Source organism: Pantherophis guttatus, chromosome 6 (genome assembly GCF_059756535.1).
Source record: "Pantherophis guttatus breed Tessera chromosome 6, ASM5975653v1, whole genome shotgun sequence".
Taxonomy (NCBI): Eukaryota; Metazoa; Chordata; class Lepidosauria; order Squamata; family Colubridae; genus Pantherophis; species Pantherophis guttatus.
The window spans coordinates 90,756,936-90,775,704 of NC_142068.1; the positions used below are offsets into that span (position 1 = coordinate 90,756,936).

The window sequence follows — 18,769 nt, forward strand, 5'->3', positions numbered from 1 at the left end:
ACTTATGACCTTTCTCGTCTCCCCTCGATCACATGATCAAAATTCAGACGCTTGGCAACTGATTCACATTTATGACGGTTGCAGTATCCAGGGGCCATGTAAAGAGCCGTGGTGGCACAGTGGTTAGAATGCAGTATTGTAGGCAAACTCTGCCAACCTCCAGGAGTTCGATTCTGTTCAGCTCAAGGTTGACTCAGACTTCCATCCTTCTGAGGTCAGTAAAACGAAGACACAGATTGTTGCGGGTAAGATGCTGACTCTGTAAACTGCTTAGAGAGGGTTGTAAAGCTCTATGAAGCAGTATATAAGTCTAAGTGCAATTGCTATTGACTCAGCCTTCCACCCTTCTGAGGTCGGTAAAATGAGGACCCAGATTGGACCAGAAGACCTCCAAGGTCTCTTCCAGCTCTATTCCAATTGATTGATTTCATTCATCTAATGAAATGCTTCACATTTGATGCCTAAAGATATGCAACAGCACAAATGTGACACGTGCCTATGACACCTTACAATATTTATTTGTAGGTTGGATGTATAAATATCTGTCTTTGCTATGCACAACTGGTTGAACGTAGCATGTTGGCTGAACATTCCTGTATAAGTACACCTCGACTTACAAGCATTTGTTAATGAGCGTTCAACAGCGCTGGAGAAAGTGACAATGCCATTTTTCACACTTACGATCAGTGGTGGGTTGCTTCCGGTTCACTCTGGATCGGGCGAACTGGTAGCGATGGCGGGAGGCTCCGCCTACTCATCCAGACCTCTCTGCGTATGTGCAGAAGCATTGCACATATAGGTGCACGTGCATCCATGAGCGAACCGGTAGTGGCTGAAATTAAAACCCACTACTGCTTACGATCCTTGAAGCATCCCCTTGGTCACGTGATCAAAATTTCAACACTTGGCCACTACCATGTATTTATGATGGTTGCAATAAACTGAGATCATGTTATCGTCTTCAGTGACCTTCTGAAAAGCACGAATCTGGCAAAGCCAGATTCATTTAATGACCGGGTTAACCAATGTAACAACAGCAGTGATTCCCTGAACAACTGTGGCAAGAAAGGTGATAAAATGGGACAAAACTCACTTAACAACTGTCTGGCTTAGCAACATACTTTTTTAGCTCAACTGTGGTCGTAAGTTGAGGATCTCTATTCATTAATGGTCCCCAAATGCGTGAAGACAAATCCGAAAATCATAAGGCAAGACACTGAAAATAACAGATATAGTTATTTTAGAGTTATATCAAGAAAATAACAGATATAGTTATTTCCTGCATATTTCAATGAATTAAACATGTAGGTTCCACCAATTTATGTAAGCAATAGCTTAGGCCCTCCTCTTCTGATTTAAATGGAGTAATTTATTTCTTATTGGAAGATAAAAGGATTATGATTTCCTTAAAGCAAATTACCCATGTATATCTATGTTCAAAATGCACCCATTATAATCTAATGTTTCACAGTTAAAATAGATGTGAAGACAATCTATAATATCACTTCTGCTCTGGGAAGAATCTGAACATAAAATGCATATGGGGCAGTGGTGAAATCCAATTTTTTTTACTACCAGTTCTGTGGGCGTGGCTTGGTGGGCGTGGCAGGAGAAGGATACTGCAAAATACCCATTCCCACCCCACTCCAGGGGAAGGATACTGCAAAATACCCATTCCCTCCCCACTCCTGGGGAAGGATATTGCGAAATCTCCATTCCCACCCCACTCTGGGGCCAGTCAAAGGTGGCATTTGCTGGTTATCCGAACTACTCAAAATTTCTGCTACCGGTTCTCCAGAACCTGTCAGAACCTGTTGGATTTCACCCCTGATATGGGGGGAAAGGGCTCAGGGGTTTATCAAAGCATTATTCCTATGAATAATTGAGATATTTGCAGCCAGATGAACATAGAGAACTTCCGTTGATATATTTTGCTGTTACTAAAGGTTGTAAAGACTTTGACAAAGTTGAGGAGTGCAGGCAAAGAGCTAAACTATATTTTATAAAGGTCTATATGTAGATAACCTTAAGGACAACAGCAAAGTACTCATGATATCAACAAAATAAAGACCATCTTCTGGTTTTGTTTTCTTTCCCTCTGCTTTGTTCCTGGCAGACTGGTCTTTGCGAAGCTAAAGCTTTTAATGATAGCCATAGAATACAAGTCGGAGAAACGGGAAAGCAGGTATGTAACCCATTTATCAGAACCTTTTTGTAGTGCATCTTTGATTATTTGGCCTGCTTAAATTTCTTTCTCTCATTCATTCTTTTCCTTTCTTTGTTTCTTGCTCTTTGGATGGGTGTTTATATTTATAAAAAATTTTTATATTCCAGACACTCTTGACATCATGGTGCCCACTTATATACCCAATCAAAAGGCAACATCATGCCTCAAAGTCCAATAAAACTGATGAAGTGCATGATGTTAATTTAAAATTGCCCTGAAACCAGTCTCCTTACATTAGGAGAATGTAAGGAGACACCTTACATTAAAGAATGTAAATTCTCAATTAAAATGACACCTAGGCAGAGTTGATGAAGGACAGCTTAGAATCCCAGTTCAGTTCCTCCTTGATAATTCTACATAACCCAATACAATTGAATGAGGGTAAGTATTTCCAAGTGATGTATATAACTCTATACATAGGATTGCTGCAATCTGAATCCTATGCAAAGCGTGGCTTGAAAGATTACAGATAGAGTTACATATATTACACCAGGCAAACAGAGAAATGTATTACAGGAAAAAAAATATTTCACCAGATCATCATTCAAGTTGAACAGGAGATTCATATATGGCTTCTTTTGGTCCATTTCTTCAAGCTTGGAGTTATTGATGACATTTTTAGAAGACCATTTGAACTTAACTCCATTCCCCATTATAAAAGATAATGATCCAGGAATAGAATAGAATAGAATAGAATAGAATAGAATAGAATAGAATAGAATAGAATAGAATAGAATAGAATAGAATAGAATAGAATAGAAGAATGGAGTGGAGTGGAGTGGAGTGGAGTGGAGTGGAATGGAATGGAATGGAATAGAATGGAATAGAATAGAATAGAATAGAATAGAATAGAATAGAATAGAATAGAATAGAATAGAATAGAATTTTTATTGGCCAAGTGTGATTGGACACACAAGGAATTTGTCTTGGTGCATATGCTCTCAGGTTACATAAAAGAAAAGATACATTCATCAAGAATCATAAGATAGTTATCATTTCTGTTAAAAAAAACCCAAAAAACTCCCAGCCTCTAAAAATGCAAGACCTAGCACTGATGATGTTACCTACTTTGGGTAATGAAAAGTCTTCAAGGAAACAACCAAGCTCAGAAGCCCATCAAGGAGCCGTTGGTGATTTGTGCCATGCCTTTTAGCCCACCAATCCTTCTTCAAAGTCAAACCCACCTGGATATTGTACATGTTTAGTCTTATCATTAACTTCCCAACAATCTAATTTTTGGTGACCATGTTCTACCTTAAACTAATCTCAAGAATGGCGATAGAAATAGAAATAATCTCATGGAAATAGAGTTGACTTTCCTTATTGAAAAGGATTTGAATGTAGGTCTTCTTATTTTAAAAACCGGAGGTAGTGGTTGATGCACAATGGATAGAATGCAACCATTAATATAGTTAGGAAGAATGGAAGCCCACCTAATTCACACCTGGACTTGAATTTGGACATCTTCTCAATGCATCCTGCTGCGATGGCCACCAAAGCCAACATTCCAATGGACTCAGCAGGTGGCATCTTCTAGTTTAGTGTTCCTCAACCTTAGCAACTTTGAGACATGTGGACTTCAATTCCCAGAATTCCCCAGCTATCCACACAAAGCTGGGGTCCCCATCCCTTAAAGGTGCTAAGGGTGAAAAATGGTATCCTGGTTCCATTTTATTGAAGTTCTTCATTAACCTTGTACCAAATCTGGCCTAACTGTAGACTTCATAAGTTGAATTCTGGAACTGGAAAATTCTACAGCTTCCTGCAGATTTCATATCTTCCGTTCATGGTGTTTCTCATTCTGCTCTGTGATAGCTTAACACATACTAGATAGATAGATAGATAGATAGATAGATAGATAGATAGATAGATAGATAGATAGATAGATAGGAGAGAGAGAGAGGGAGAGAGGGAGAGAGATTTTCCCCTTATAATCGCACCCGCTCTCCATTTTTAAATAACATTACTAATCTTGCCAACATTTATTTTCTTTGAACTAATATACATCCCCTACCTTGGACATCACGTGCATATTTTTTGGTGAAGCTAAATCTTACCACAAAATGTGCCAAAGAGTGAAATAATTTCAATTAAAATTATGGAACATCATTAGAAAATTATCGCTCTATAGAATAGGGGTCCCCAACGCAACCGGGCCACGACATGCCAGGAACTGGTCCATGCAAACAAGTGAAGCCCCATCCGTGGAATGCAGGCAGCACAGAAGCTACGCTCCTTCTGGTCCACAGAAAATTCTGTCCCCATGGAAACAGTCCTTAGTGCCCGAAAAATTGAGGGCTGTTGGCTTAAGAATGTAGCGTGTTTGATAAAATGAGCAGAATATTGAAGACAGGAGAGAAGTGAGATTTACAGGATAGGGTCAAAAAAGTTAAAAATGGTGGCCAAAATGGCCACATGTCATATAAAAAATGGGTGGTGTTTCAATCACATTACCATAGTCAACTTTTTTTTAACCCCCACTGTCCAAACATCTGTGCTTCTCTTATTTAGGCAGCATTTTTTTCCCCTCAGTAGTTTTAATATCTTTGCAGCCTCTGTTTTATTTCCCATTGCTGCTTTTTCAGAAGAAGCTGAGGTAACCCCAAAGAAATAGACAAGTGGACTTGTTCCACCACTGGGAATCCAAACTGAGGAACGTCAACAACAACAAAAAGTGTTACAAACTCTTCATTACAGGAATCTTTTTTTACTCTGCTCGGCTTCTCCAAAATGCTAGTTAAGAAAATCTCACACGGTTTGGCAAAACTTCATTTTTTTCCACCTGGGAGACTGTGACCCAGGCCCAAGTAAGTAATAGGAAAATCAGTCAGTGAAAAAACAAACAAACTTTATTTGAACAGCTGAGAATTACTTCATTCCCAGCGTCGTTCAACTAAATTAAAGCAAATTCCTCCCAACACAAATTCCTCAGTCCTATCGCAAACCTTGGTCCAATTAGACGAACTGCCAAAGGCCTTTCTTGGCAAATGTTCAGAAGTCACAGATACAAAAATAAATACAAGATGTAGACGAAGAAGAAGACGAAGCTACCAACGTTGTTTTCCAGCAAAGCCCAAATGCTGTTGCTGGTCTGTTTTAAGCCTTATGGGAGGGGCCAATCATCTCTTGGCCCTACTCCCGACTTGTCCTCTTTGCTTGAGCTGCTCTTGCCTTCTGGCAGTTCTTCTCATGTGTGGATTAGGAACAGGCTCCTCCTGTTCCTCCGCCTCACTGCTATCAGTCTCTGGAAGCTCTGGAGTCTGCACCCCACTCCCAGAGCCCTGGCCCCATCTCTGCCTCTGATGCAGGGCCCTCATCTGGGCCTTCCCCAGCTTCCAGGACTGGCCCATGTTCTTCCTCAGCTTCATCGCTGTCCGATTCCACTGCTAGCTCCGCAGGCTGCTGGCGGACCACAACATTAGCTTTCTTTATGGCTCTGAGTGCCACCAGACAGATTTTTAAGTGAATCAAGGCTAGGTTAGATCCAACATCTTTAAATTATTTATTTTGGACATATTTTGGACATCCTTCCTCCCATTTCACAATTCAAGGTGAACAAAGTTTTTTTTCCCCCCCAGCTTCTCTCCTTCAGTTTCTTCTCCTGCTTAGATAAAAATCCTAGTAGAAGAAGAATTGCTGACTTCAGTGATACATTTGAGGGGTCCTTGGTGCTCTCTGAGTGGTTTTCCTGCAGGCAATTCATGACCCAAACTAGGTAACATCATCAATGCTAGTCATCAGGTAATGAAATGTCTGCAAAAAACCCACCCAGGACCCCTCATTTCAACCCTAAGCTACAAAGATTCTCCTTTAATGGTACAAGTACATTTGGCAGCCACATCTGACATCTCATCACAGTTATCTTCACAGCACTGGTCGAACTTTAACCTATTGATGTGATTGGGAAGCACTTTGAATCATTCAAAGAATCAAAGCTGAGTAGAAAATGAGAAGAAGTACTTTATTCAACCTGAAATAGATCCTTGAAATTCAACATCTCGGATGAAGAGTTTCTCATGTTGCTTTCCCTGCATACAAAGATATCCCAGCATCAAATGTAATTTGAACAGAGATCAGTTCCGTGACACCTAATTTGCCCTTTGTCATTTTAAAAAAACAATTTCCTCTTTCCCAATTATTGAGTGGTTTCACCCCGTGTCAGGTTTTCTTCCCCTTTTTCATTGTTTTTTGATATATGTCAAAAAACGAAAACCCAGATTCAAATTTCCTAGTTATGCCGAGGTTTATAGCAATCATACCCCATCTTGTCATTTGCATCTCTTGTAAGAAACAATATGCAAAAAAATAATAATAATAAATTCCTGTGACCCCAGTGATTTGTTTTATGTTATCGAATATTAATATCTAATTTATTTTAGAGACATCCCATTTGCAAGAAGCATGAGCTCCAGCATTTTCACCATTTCGTTCAGGAATATATTGAAAATAAATACTGGCTCTCGACAGCCCCCTTGATACAATATATATATATATATAAAAAAAAATCCAAAACTTGATTTTGACCCAGGCTCAATACTCATTACTAAAATGGATAACAAACGCAAATGAAATATTAACAATTGCTTGCCTAAGATTCATTAGCACTTAGATTCATGAATTCCACCTCTGTTTCTCTGCTGTAATTTCTTTTGTTGCAAATTACTAACATGTGTAACAGCCATCATTTTCCTTTCAGAAGTACTGGACAATCTATTTCTCCTTTAACTTGTGGCTAATCTATTTCCCCCTTTGTGGCCTTCCAAAGGACTTGGAGATTATATACTAGATTAGTCTCTTTTAGATTAAAGAGGAATTCAGGGAATTTAGGCAGCTAAGAATTGAAAAAGTGGTTTGCATGTTGTAGAATTGGCTTTTAAACACAGATAAGCAGAACCAAGCTCCTTAATCATGGATACCTTAGTCATATCAACACTTCGATTCAGCAGTAACATCGTATAGTTGAGGATGATCTATTAAAGTTTTTGCTCAAAGATAAATTATGTTTCTGAAACATGGAATGGTCCTTTCTCTCTCCTATGGAACATCGTAGCCCATAGGAACGCGCTCATGTGGTTGACTGAATCATTGGGGAAGATGCATTGCCCATTGTCCCCACACAAATGTGTGCGTTCTGAAAACAGCACCGAAATCAGTCCTTCTTCCAATTCCTAGCTGGATTACGGACCTAAGAATCAAGTTATTCTCCTGAAATCCCTTGCATTTGGGCATATGTTTTACTACCATGTTTTCCCGAAAATAAGACCCTGTCTTAATTTTTTTTGAACCCCAAAATAAGCACTTGGCCTTATTTTCAGGGAGGTCTTATTATTTTGGGTGCATGGAGGAAACCAGAGGAAATGGCGGGGACCGGCTGTGCATGCATTTAATTATTTTGGGGGAGGGCTTATTTTCAGGGGAGGGCTAATTTTAGTGCATGCACTCAAAAACTCGATTGGGCTTATTATCAAGGGAGGGCTTATTTTAGGGGAAACAGGGTACTGCTTCGATGGAAATGGTTTTCTAAGCACCCTGCAGTATTTTGCAGTTTGGGTTGAATAAGGACACTTTGCTGAACTTGTTAAAGAAATGTAGTCCATACGCCTTTGATGTTCCTTGCATTTTTTAAGAAAAAGTAAAAAAAAAAAAAAAACCTGAAATATCCCTGGGAAGAGCGCTCTTAGAGAAAATTGGTAAAATAATGGTAATTCCACGCGAACCCATTAAAAAGTCAGGGCCTCTTTTGTCAAATTCTAATTCGGTGGCAGGGGGCTTTACTTATTTATTTATTTGCCAGCTCTATAATAAAAAAAAAATAACGAAACAAAATGAAAATTAACATTCTTCTCTCGTACCCCCATGTTTATCCCTCTGTTGGACCTTTCTCCTGTCTTTCCATTTTATTTGTCTTCATTCCCAGCAGAAATCCTTTTTAAAAAAATAATAATCATCATCATAATAATAATTTAATTTTTTTTTTTTTTTAAAAAAAGGGAAAAGTAGATTTGAAGAATTTCAAATCAAAGTGTTTTGGGTTATTAACTCATTTATTTATTTATTGTTCTGGCCTTTGGTTTTTTGTTTTTTTGGGGGGGTGTCAGTTCATTTCTTATCCAAGTGTTTTGATTTGCAAATTTTTTTCTTGTCGTTTGCAGAAGTCGAAAGCGGTATGCCCTCTTCGTTACTTTACCTTCCAACCTCAATCCTACCTCCAATCCTTCTAACTTCAGGACTAATTCCTTACCAAGAATACAGGAAGATAACATCTTTGTCTATCTTTCACATTTACACACACACACACACACACACACACACACACATATAAATATATATGTATATAATATATGTACAGATTTTATATTTATATATATATATATACATATATATAACGAGCCCCAAAGTTTCAAAGAGGAGAGAACAATTGATAGCAACAGTTGGTTTCTGCATTGTTTTTTCTTTTGTGTCTTCTGCACTAACTTCTTTGCAGGAATAATACCCATATAAATTACATTTAGCAACGTTGCCTTAGGAGAAAAGATTAATCCAATAGGAAAAGTTATATCCGATTTCATTCAATAGGAGAACTGTCTCTCCTGTCCAGTACTCCTCTTCCCCTGTTTTATGTTCCTGTGTTTTGTTGCAACAGTGTCTGCTTCGTGTCTATTAACTTCTGCTATTTGTTGCTTTTACATTTGCTACCCTTGTTCAAATTCCCCCATCAAGTGTCCTTCCAGACTTTTTGTTCCACATGGAGCTTCATGCCGTCCCTTCCACCATTCATTAGTAGCGTCTAAATGCCTTTTTTGTTTGTTTGTTTGTTTGTTCGTTCGTTTCCGCTTTCAGTTTTGAGCCTAACACTGAATCAAAATAACTGAAATATCTCCCCACCCAGAAGCTACTACAGTTCTAACGATGGCCTTCGTGTAGCTTTTCCATACAAGACTTTTGACTGGAATATTTGAATGGGTTAACCTCTTACCCCCGACTTTGAGCCGGTCCATTTTGCGTTTATTGTGCTGATATTCAAGTACTAAACGTGAACCGACCTGCCATGCAGTTGTTGTGTCTTTGAGAACAACAAGGCATGCCTCACCAAATCCCTTTGATTTCTCTTTTAATTTCCTTCATCTGAATGCCTCTCCAACGTCACCCTGGCATTTTCTTCATTCTCGACCCCATTCGGATGAACCTGACTGAACCTGCATATCCTGAAATCGGCTGTTTTCTTTCTCCCGTCCCTGCTTCTGTCTTTATCATCCTGTGTAGTCTGTGATATTCTTTCTGTTTAGTTCTTATTTCCTGTGGATTTGGAGTAGATTTGTGAACAAGATACCTGGCTTCCTGACAGTTTGGCATTATTCATATGATCCAACTGCAGAGAAGTTACTGCAACACTTTGGCATCTTCAAAGGATCTGCAGATGTTGCACCTCTTATACGGCTTCTTGTTTACCAGTAATTTTAACCTCGTGGTAAAGGCATGCAAAGCTGTGTGGAAACAAGTGTGTGTGTGTGTGTGTGTGTGTGTGTGTGTGTGTGTGTGTGTGTGGGTGTGTGGTTTAAAGGTGTGCTGTTTTGCTCCCGGTTTAGAATGACCCAAATCTCACTTAAATTAGAGCATCAGTTGCTCATTCGTGGGCATCTATCCACTTGGGAAGATGTTGAATTCGATCTGCTTTGACTCAAAAGCAAATTTGGGCATCGTAAAAAAAAACGAGAGAGCTACTAAATCTTTTGGCTATCCCCAATTACGAGGAAAGACTTAATTCTCTGGGAGCAACACATAGAACTGCTTGTAGTTATGATCCGGCTCTGGTGTTCTGCAGCTTTAGAAAATGTTTTGTCATTTGCCTTCTCGTTGGTGTCTGTGGTGATTTCTTCTCCTCTCTGTGTAAACCTGTAGTAACAAAAGCTTGTAAAGTCCTGGAGAGTGCTAGCAGAGAGATTCTTTGCTCCTCCAAACCGACAGATGTGCATGTCTCTGCATTATTTACAAATATGGTCTCAAGAAACTCGTCAAGGAAAAAAAAAGTAATTTTTTTTCCTGTCATTCATAAATACTTCAACGAGTAAAGTTCATTTTAAGGAGATCTTAGTGGACCGTTTGCCATAACCCACAGACTGATATTCCAGAAAACCTTGCCTGTAATCAGGAATGTCCCATCTCTCTTAAACTAAATACAGCACTGCATCATGGTGGTGAAAAAAAATATATATTTTATTGTGATCTTAATTGCACGGGGAATGGTACAGCACATCTACCATAGCATGAAAGTTGCTATTACTATTTTATTTTATTTTTTAGTCACTCATCCCATTGAAAAGCTTGACATTCGACCTACATCTGAGCTCAGAACATTGTAGATGCTTTAGCATGCTTTCAATGCTGAGGCATACAAGATAGAGTTTTGGACTTATTCGCTGATGTAACAATATACATTTTAATGCTCTGTTCTCATTTTTTTTTCCCTTGAGAAATACAGGCGATAGAGCAAGCTGATGTGCCCTTTAGCTTCCCTAGTGTTCAAGACCTAATAGGAAATATTGGCATTCATTTATAATACGGATCTCTAACTATCAGAATGAGATTGAAAGTTAACTCCATGTTACATTAAACCATTTTTTTTTTAAAAAAGCTTAATTTCATCCAGCCCCCACTGTTCATTTTCCTGAAATTCTATCTCCTTCGTGGATGTGTTAGGAATAAAGGATTAAAAAAAAACATGTCCAGGCAGCAAACTACATAAGTCAAATGCCTGAGGAGTTTCTTTCCTTGCAACACCATCTTTGAGGGTAAAGGAAGGACTGGTCAGAATGAAGAAAGCAGATTTATACCACTGCAATGCAAGCCTTTTTTTTTTTTTTCTATGCACGTTGCATATACAGATATCCAAATAGAGAGACACTTGCAGAATCATATTTTGACACTGTTTGGGTCAAAATGATGCAAGCAATGAGGTCCTGTCCCCTGTGTTTATGAAGATTACAATCTAGGGATCCTACTTAAGAATTAAGGAATCCCTGAGGATTTTACTCCGCTAGTCGTTGCCGACTATAGGAGGGGATACTCGTCTCCATTTGAAGGCGGAAGGCTCAGTGGCCAAAGAGATTTCTGCAATCATGCGGTCAGCATGACATCATGGAGCATTGTTACCTTCCCACCGAAGTGGTACCTATTCATCTACTCACAGTTGCATGTTTTTGAACTGCTAGGTTAGCAGGAGCTGGGGTGAGGTCGGGAGCTCACCCCATCATGTGGCATATGTGTCTCGAACCCAGGGTGTCCACTTTCCAGCCGACAAGCCCAGTGTCTTAACCTCTGAGCCGCCACACTTCCCTTCAGACGTAAGAGTCTGTGCTTAATGTAACATGTAATTTGACCCATAGAACTAGAAGCTTTATTTTCACGAACGTAGCAATGCTTCAAATTTATCTAAGATTTAACTAAGGCAAAGTATAGTTCTACTGAAATGTTATGATTTCATAGCAAGACCTAATATCCGCTGCCTTATAAATAAGGCCCCTAGGCCTAAATCAGCGTTCCATAATCTCAGCAATTTTAAAATGTGTGGATTTCAACTAGCAGAATTCCCCACTGGTCTAAATGGTAGTTATTTAGCGAATAAAAATTCACAGTTTTTTTTTTTTTGTTTTTTTTACAAAGGTATGGATTTTATGCCATATAATTATCCTCAATTATCCTTCAATGAGAGCCACATTAAATTGGGTGATAGAAGACTGTCAGCTCAAGTTTAGCTTTCTGATCAATCATACCATTAATTCTGATCCTACTGAAGTTTCATTTGAATTAATATTTAACATGAAACAATGGAAAATATTACTTCAGGCTAGAAGGAAAAAATGTGAATTTCGCCTGCTGTTTAATTAAATGCCATTTTTAGTATTTTAGTATTATGTTAATTTGACACTGTTTTTAAAAATGATTATCAATGTTCCGTGGAGAAACAAATCAAAAAAATTAAGACCTGAATTCATAATCAACATAAATTCATTATTCATTATAAACAGGCAAAACAGGCAAAATAAAACTGAAATGTGGATTGCATTGTATATTAAAAGTCACATTACAACGGAAGAATACTGAATAATAAAAATAGACAGAGGAACTATAACGCTTATAGTTTTCCCCCATCTTGAACAATTAAATAAAAAAAAATCTTTACTTTGAAATAACAGTACAGATATTTTTATGTGAAAGTCGGATTTCCTCCCTGTCTCCAGATCTGAGAAAATGAAAAGAGTCTACAAACATAGTAATGAAATAACGAGTACTCGGGGATAAAATTCAGGGATAGAAATGCCCATCTGATATTGTGTGATCTCTGAAATTTTCAAACAACTTACAATTTAGCAATTGTATGGGACAAAAATATCAGAGAGGGATCTATTTCCTGCACTCAAGCTTAGATTTTGCTCTTCGGTGTCCAGCCAAAATGTCAGCACTTCCACCCTGGGTATGACTTGCTAGTCCTTCTGAATTCCCCATAGGTTTTGAATCTTTTCATCGCTTATTTTTTAAAAAATGGTTTAAATTCAGGAAATTTGCTCCAACGTAGGTTTTGCTATTCAGGATGTCTGCCAGGCCTAAAGCACCCAGATTTTGGACATTGAAAAATGTTATCCATCTTATGAACAATCGAGTCCCTGCAATTTTTTTGACAAAGCTTTTCAACAGTGGTTTGCTCTGGCCACCTTCTCCTTCCTAGGGCTGAGAAAGAGGGACTAGCCCAAAATCACCCAGCTGGCTTTGTGCTTCAGATGAGACTAGAACTCACATCTTTCCAGTTTCCAGATTGGTGCTTTAACCACCACACCAAACTGGTTCTGACCTCAATATTGATCAATAATAGCACTAGCGATAATGCTTAGACTTGTGTAGCACTCCACAGTGCTTTACAGCCCTCTCTAAGTGGTTTACAGAGTCAGCCTATTGCCCCCAACAATCTGGGTCCTCATTTTACCGACCGCAGAAGGATGGAAGGCTGAGTCAACCTTGAGCCTGTCAGGATCGAACTGCTGGCAGTCGGCAGAATTAGCCTGCAATACCACATTCCGACCACTGCACCATGACGCTCTTATTTTAATAATTGCAAAACAATTGGAGCACCCCTTGAACACCATAGGCATTGACAAAGTCACCATCAGTCAATTGCAAAAGGCAGCTTTACTCAGAACAGCTTCCATCCTCTGATGCTTTAACACCATCAAGCATCCACATGTGCCTATCTCAGGTCCTCAGGAAGGACTCGATAGGTGAACAAAAATGCCATATCCAGTCTGAACATCTGATTGACTGTAATGATAATAATATGTTCTTGTATTCAAATATATGCTAATAATTTTAAGCTCAGAATTGTCTGTCTCCTAAATCACATTTTTCTCTTTTTGATCTTTGGCTTATCTTCTAAAACAAATTAAAAATTGCAACATTTTGCTACATTTCAACAACAACAACAAAAATAGCTAAAGAAAGAACTTCCAGATTTGAAAGTAAAATTCAGATTAAATTCAATGGCAACTCAAATTTAGCTGCTTAATAGAGAGAGGGAAAAAAACTCACCTCTTTTACATTATCCACAATGATTGCTAATTGCCTTAGCAATAATCAAGGAAGTTGTAAAAGAGTTTTTGATTAGGAATTAGATGGGTTCACCAGGTATTGAAACCATCTTGTCATTATCGATCTAGGAAGGAGAAGTGGAGATTGTCCAATTAATGCCATTTATTTTTCTCTTCTCCAACACAATAAGTGCAGATGCTGGATACTTTAGGCCTTGTGGTAAATCTGAAAACAGTTTCCACTTAACAGCATTATATCTAACCACAGCTTCTTCCTGTAAAATCTCTTATGTGCCCTTCAAATATTTCCAGAAGAATACCATTTATGAGTAGGTAGCAAGAGGAAGGATCCATTGGCTCTCAAAGATAATGCCAGAAAGCTGTACCATGTGTATCTCGCACTGTTTGTGTTCATATATATGTGCTTTCACTGTCTCATTCCCTTAAAACATGTTTTCTACTAAGTCCCAATCGATTCTAATCGTGGCAGTCTTCGTTTCTTACAAACATTGCATGCATGCTAACTCTCTTCTAACTTAACAACGATGAAATTGTATCCAGAGAGAGAGAGAAAGAGACAATCAAATTTCCCTTAGAAGCTCTCTAAAACTTTTTTTTTCAGCACAAACGAATTACAACATCCCATAACTGCCATTGTGTAAACCAGAGGTCTCCAAACTTAAGACTGGTAGATTTCAATTCCCAGAATTTCCCAGCCAGCATCTCTTTAAAGTTGCCAAGTTTGGACACCCCTGGTGTAAATCATTAACTTGGCCCAAAGCACTAAAAGATAATGGAAATTTTTCTATGCCTATGGTTTTCCAGGAAGAAAAACCAATTTTGTGAATTCACCATTTTTTTGTGTGTGTGCTAAATTAACCTCGTGCCTTTTTGAAATAGTGAGAATTCTCCCTCCCTTCTTCTTTCGTAGGATGTGTTCCATTAAAATAAGAAATGTTAAGATAGTGGGGCAGGATCAGGTCGTGAAAAGATGCACGTGGAACATAGAATCATTTAGTCCCTTAAAAAAAAAAAAAAAAAAATCTCCTTTGAAAATCTTGACATTCACTAAATAGAGACCAGGCACATTCCTACAATGTATTCCACATTATATATTTGTTGATTACATTTTTGATCTGTCCAACTACCAAAGTTTTCCAAGACAGGGATCTCCAATCTTGGCAATTTTAAGACTTGTGGACCTCAACTTCTAGAATTCCCGAGACAGACTTCTGGTAAATTGAAGTCCGCAAGTCTTAAAGTTGCCAAGGTTGGAGACCCTTGTTCTAAGAGGATGACAAATCTGTATGTAAAGGAAAATAAAACCCAGTCAACCATAAATGTGTTCCATTGGGTGGGTATTTCTTGCAGGATGAGCATATACAAGCACTTAATATGTGGTTGAGGTATTCATTTCCATCCTAGTAGACTTTACACCTTCCCTTGATGTCACATGTTGGAACTGATAGAACATTCAACACTCAATGGGTGAAACCTGTAACTGTTTACCAAAAACTTTCATCTTTACAGATGTACAAGTTAAGTGGATGGCTGACTATGTTCACCCACTTTTCCTCCCAAAGGCAGGCTCTAAGACCCGGGCCAGGCTCTGTTAAAAATGTGAATTGGTTTGGCTTAAAGTCATTGTTCCTGTTGAAGAGCGTATGCCATAAACCCAGAAGTCAGTCCAATGAGATTAGTCTAAATCTTGAAATGCAGTTGATTTGATTTTTTCTAGCAAGGATGAGTAACGTATTTTGATTCATTGACAACAGTCTGAAAAAGGGGCTTTGGGCAGGAGAAATGATTAACCACCATATCCCGGTTTATGTTTTCTTTAGCAATCGTAAATGGTTGTCTTGTACCATTCCCCCCGAGCATATATATGTATGTACTATGCTATAACTCATGTAATAGACAGTGATAGGGGGCCCATTAATAATACCCCACTTCAACAGAAATTGACACAAAGGGCTAAACTGCCAGCAGAGTGAGGCTTTTCCGAGCAGATATTTACCACGGGAACAATTTTTCTTGGCATCAATCATAACAATTTTGTTAACTTTGAATGCAGAGCAAAAAAAAAAAAAAAAATCAAAGCTTTTTGTACGTTTGTCCCCCTTTCTACCCCTAACTGAAGTCGCTCGGGCCTCGAGCAAAGTTTCAAGATAAACACTTTGGTGTTACGAGTGGAATGCATTTTCTGCCTCAGTGTTTCAATACAGCTCATATTTTGAAACCTTACATTAAAAAAAAAAGGCTTCTAATGGCCTCCTCTATTGTTTTTCTTTTGGATTTGCCAAACTAATGGGCCCCCTATAACAAAGCAATAAGGAATAATGAATTTGGTTTCACAGCACAATAGTAGAAGCGTTCTCTCTCTCTCTCTTTTTTGATTCCTGTTTGTCGTTTTGTTCCATTTCACTGGGCAGTATATTGATCAACCCTGGAAACCATGTGAAAATTCAAGAGGGTACGCTAGGATTCTTCATTGCGAGCGACGCCAAAGAAGTGAAAAGGTAAATATTTGGTTGTTCTGTAATTGTATCATCGTGGTTCCACGATGCGTTTTGGAAGCTTTCCCGATCTCACTGCTGGGGCAGGATGTGATGCGATAAGAGTGATGATGAAGAACGTGACAAGAATTCAAGGGCTCCCTCAACTTTTAGAAGCATTTGCTTGTAATGAAAGACCAACTCTAGATTCTTATATGTGGGAAGGAATTAGAGAAACTGAAGACATTCATGGTACATGGTGTCCATATGAATAGAATGAATGAGTTGGAAGGGACCTTGAAGGTCTTGTAGTCCAGAACCCTGCTCAAGCAGGAGACTCTATACCAGTGATGGCTAACCTTTTTGCCATCGCATGCCAGGAGCAGGGGGGGCGGGTCACGCATGCGCCTAAACCCATAATTCTATGTGCCCTGCCCCCGTGCATGCACGTGGGACCCCCCTATGCTCCCCCCGCTCCTGGCACATGATGGCATGGTAGGCCCATTTTTTGCTCACCCCAGCCTGAAAACAGCCTTTCCCACCCACTCCCCCAGAGGCCGTAAACGGCCTATTTGCCAACTTCCGGTGGGACTGGAAGTTGGCAATGGGTCATTTTTGGCCTCCGGAGGGTCTCTGGGGGTGTGTGGCAAAGGCCCTTTTCGCCCTCCCCAGACTCCTAGAAAAACTCTGGAGGCTGGAGAGAGCACCCCCTAATTCTTCTTTTCTTTAGACTAGCCAAGCCCAAATCCTGCAGTCGTTTTTCATAATGTTTTGGTCTCCAGGCTTTTGATCATCTTAGTTGCTCTTCTCTGAACTTTTTCCAAAGTCTCAACATCTTTTTTGTAGTCTGATGACCAAAATCGGTTGCAGTATTCCAGGTGTGGTCTTACTAGGGTTTTTATAAAGCGGTAGTAATACTTCACATGATCTTGATCCTATGCTTCTGCTTATACAATCCAGGATTGTATTAGCTTTTTTGGCGGCAGCTGCACATGGCTAGATCATATTCAAGTGATCATCCACTAGGACTCCAAAGTCCCTCTCACAGTTACTGTTTTTGAGCCAGGTCTCACCTAATCTGTACTTGCACCTTTGATTTTTTTTTTTTTTTCATTTTTCCTGCCTAAATGGAAAACTTTGCCTTTTCTCCACATTGAAATTCATTTTGTGGGATAGGGCCCATTGTTCAAGTTTGTCAAGATCTTTTTGGATCTTGAGCTTGTCTTCTGGGGTGTTGGCTGTTCCTGCCAGTCTAGTGTCATCTGCAAATTGCTTCTGGCTAGATTTGACCAAAGGCCAGTCAACCCCATCTTCTGTTTTCATCCTAGTCTTCTGAATGCCTCCAAAACTTCCCTTGATTTTGTACACCTCCATTTGATACAGTGTAGAGGTACAGCAATTCAGTCTCATTTGTTTTAGCAAGTAAAGCTTATTGCCCTTAACACAGGTAGTCCTTGACTTATGACCATTATTGAATTTCTGTTGTTAAGCGAAAAAACTTGTTAAGTGAGTTTTGCTCCATTTTATGACTTTTCTTGTCACATTTGTTAAGTGAATTACTGCAGTTCTTCAATTAGTAACATGGCTGTTTAGTGAATCTGGATTCCCGATTAACTTTGCTTGTCAGAAGATTGCAAAATATGATCACATGCAGTGGTGGGATTCAGCTGGTTTGGGCCAGTTTGGGAAAAGTGGTAGTTAAATTGCTGGCTGGCTCCACCCCTTCCTGCCCCGCCCCTTCCAGGAATCCCCACGCATCCCATTTTTGCTCCCAGGAGGCTGCAGGGAGGCCAACTACGCCCAAAACAGAACAGGACGGCAGCACATCGTCCCCCCCCCCCACGGCCCATTTTTGCTCCCGGGGGGTGCAGGAGGCTGAGTGCTACCTGTCACAGCCCCTGGCCACGCCCACCATGGCCACGCCCACCCATCCGGTCATTAGGGCAGAGAACTGGTTGTTAAATTATTTGAATCCCACCACTGAACACATGACACTGCAACCGTCATAACTATGAACCAGCTGTCAAGCATCCGCATTTAAATCACGTGGCCACAGGGATGCCGCAACGGTCATCAGGGTGAAAAGTGGTCATGTCACTTTTTTCAATGCCGCTGTAACTTCGAATGGTTGCTAAGCAAACTGTTGTAAGTCGAGGACTGCCTGTAATTCAGATGGGAAAGCCTATCAGAGCAACTCAAGATCAGCACAGTGAATGCTATCCCTTTTGTATCATTCAATATAAAGGACCTACTTTCGATATCAAGGTTGAATCATATATTTCAATTCAGTCAATCACTCAATCAGGTTATTTTACAAATGTGCTTTAACTCTGTCAGAAATTTTATGTCTTCATTATCTGTTACTGGTGTTAGGCTGCAATAAATTGAATTTATTGATTGATACTTCCTTAAAAGGAGAGAGAGAGAGAGAGAGAAAATCCATTTTCCATTTATAATCTGCGGTGTCCCTC

General features: G+C 39.4%; 1 protein-coding gene across 24 annotated transcripts in view; it reads left to right on the plus strand.

Moving 5' to 3' along the window:
* The window catches only part of KCNMA1 (potassium calcium-activated channel subfamily M alpha 1), a 640,154-nt gene that overhangs the window by 458,304 nt on the left and 163,081 nt on the right, over positions 1 to 18,769 (plus strand). For 12 of the 24 annotated variants that reach the window (XM_034423984.3, XM_087871879.1, XM_087871886.1 and 9 more), the window contains exons 16-18: positions 2,117 to 2,185; positions 8,380 to 8,391; positions 16,236 to 16,322. In XM_034423984.3, the coding sequence (XP_034279875.3) occupies positions 2,117 to 2,185; positions 8,380 to 8,391; positions 16,236 to 16,322 (168 nt within the window). The remainder of the gene's footprint in view (positions 1 to 2,116; positions 2,186 to 8,379; positions 8,392 to 16,235; positions 16,323 to 18,769) is intronic. The other 12 variants (XM_087871898.1, XM_087871899.1, XM_087871900.1 and 9 more) reach the window with 1 other exon arrangement.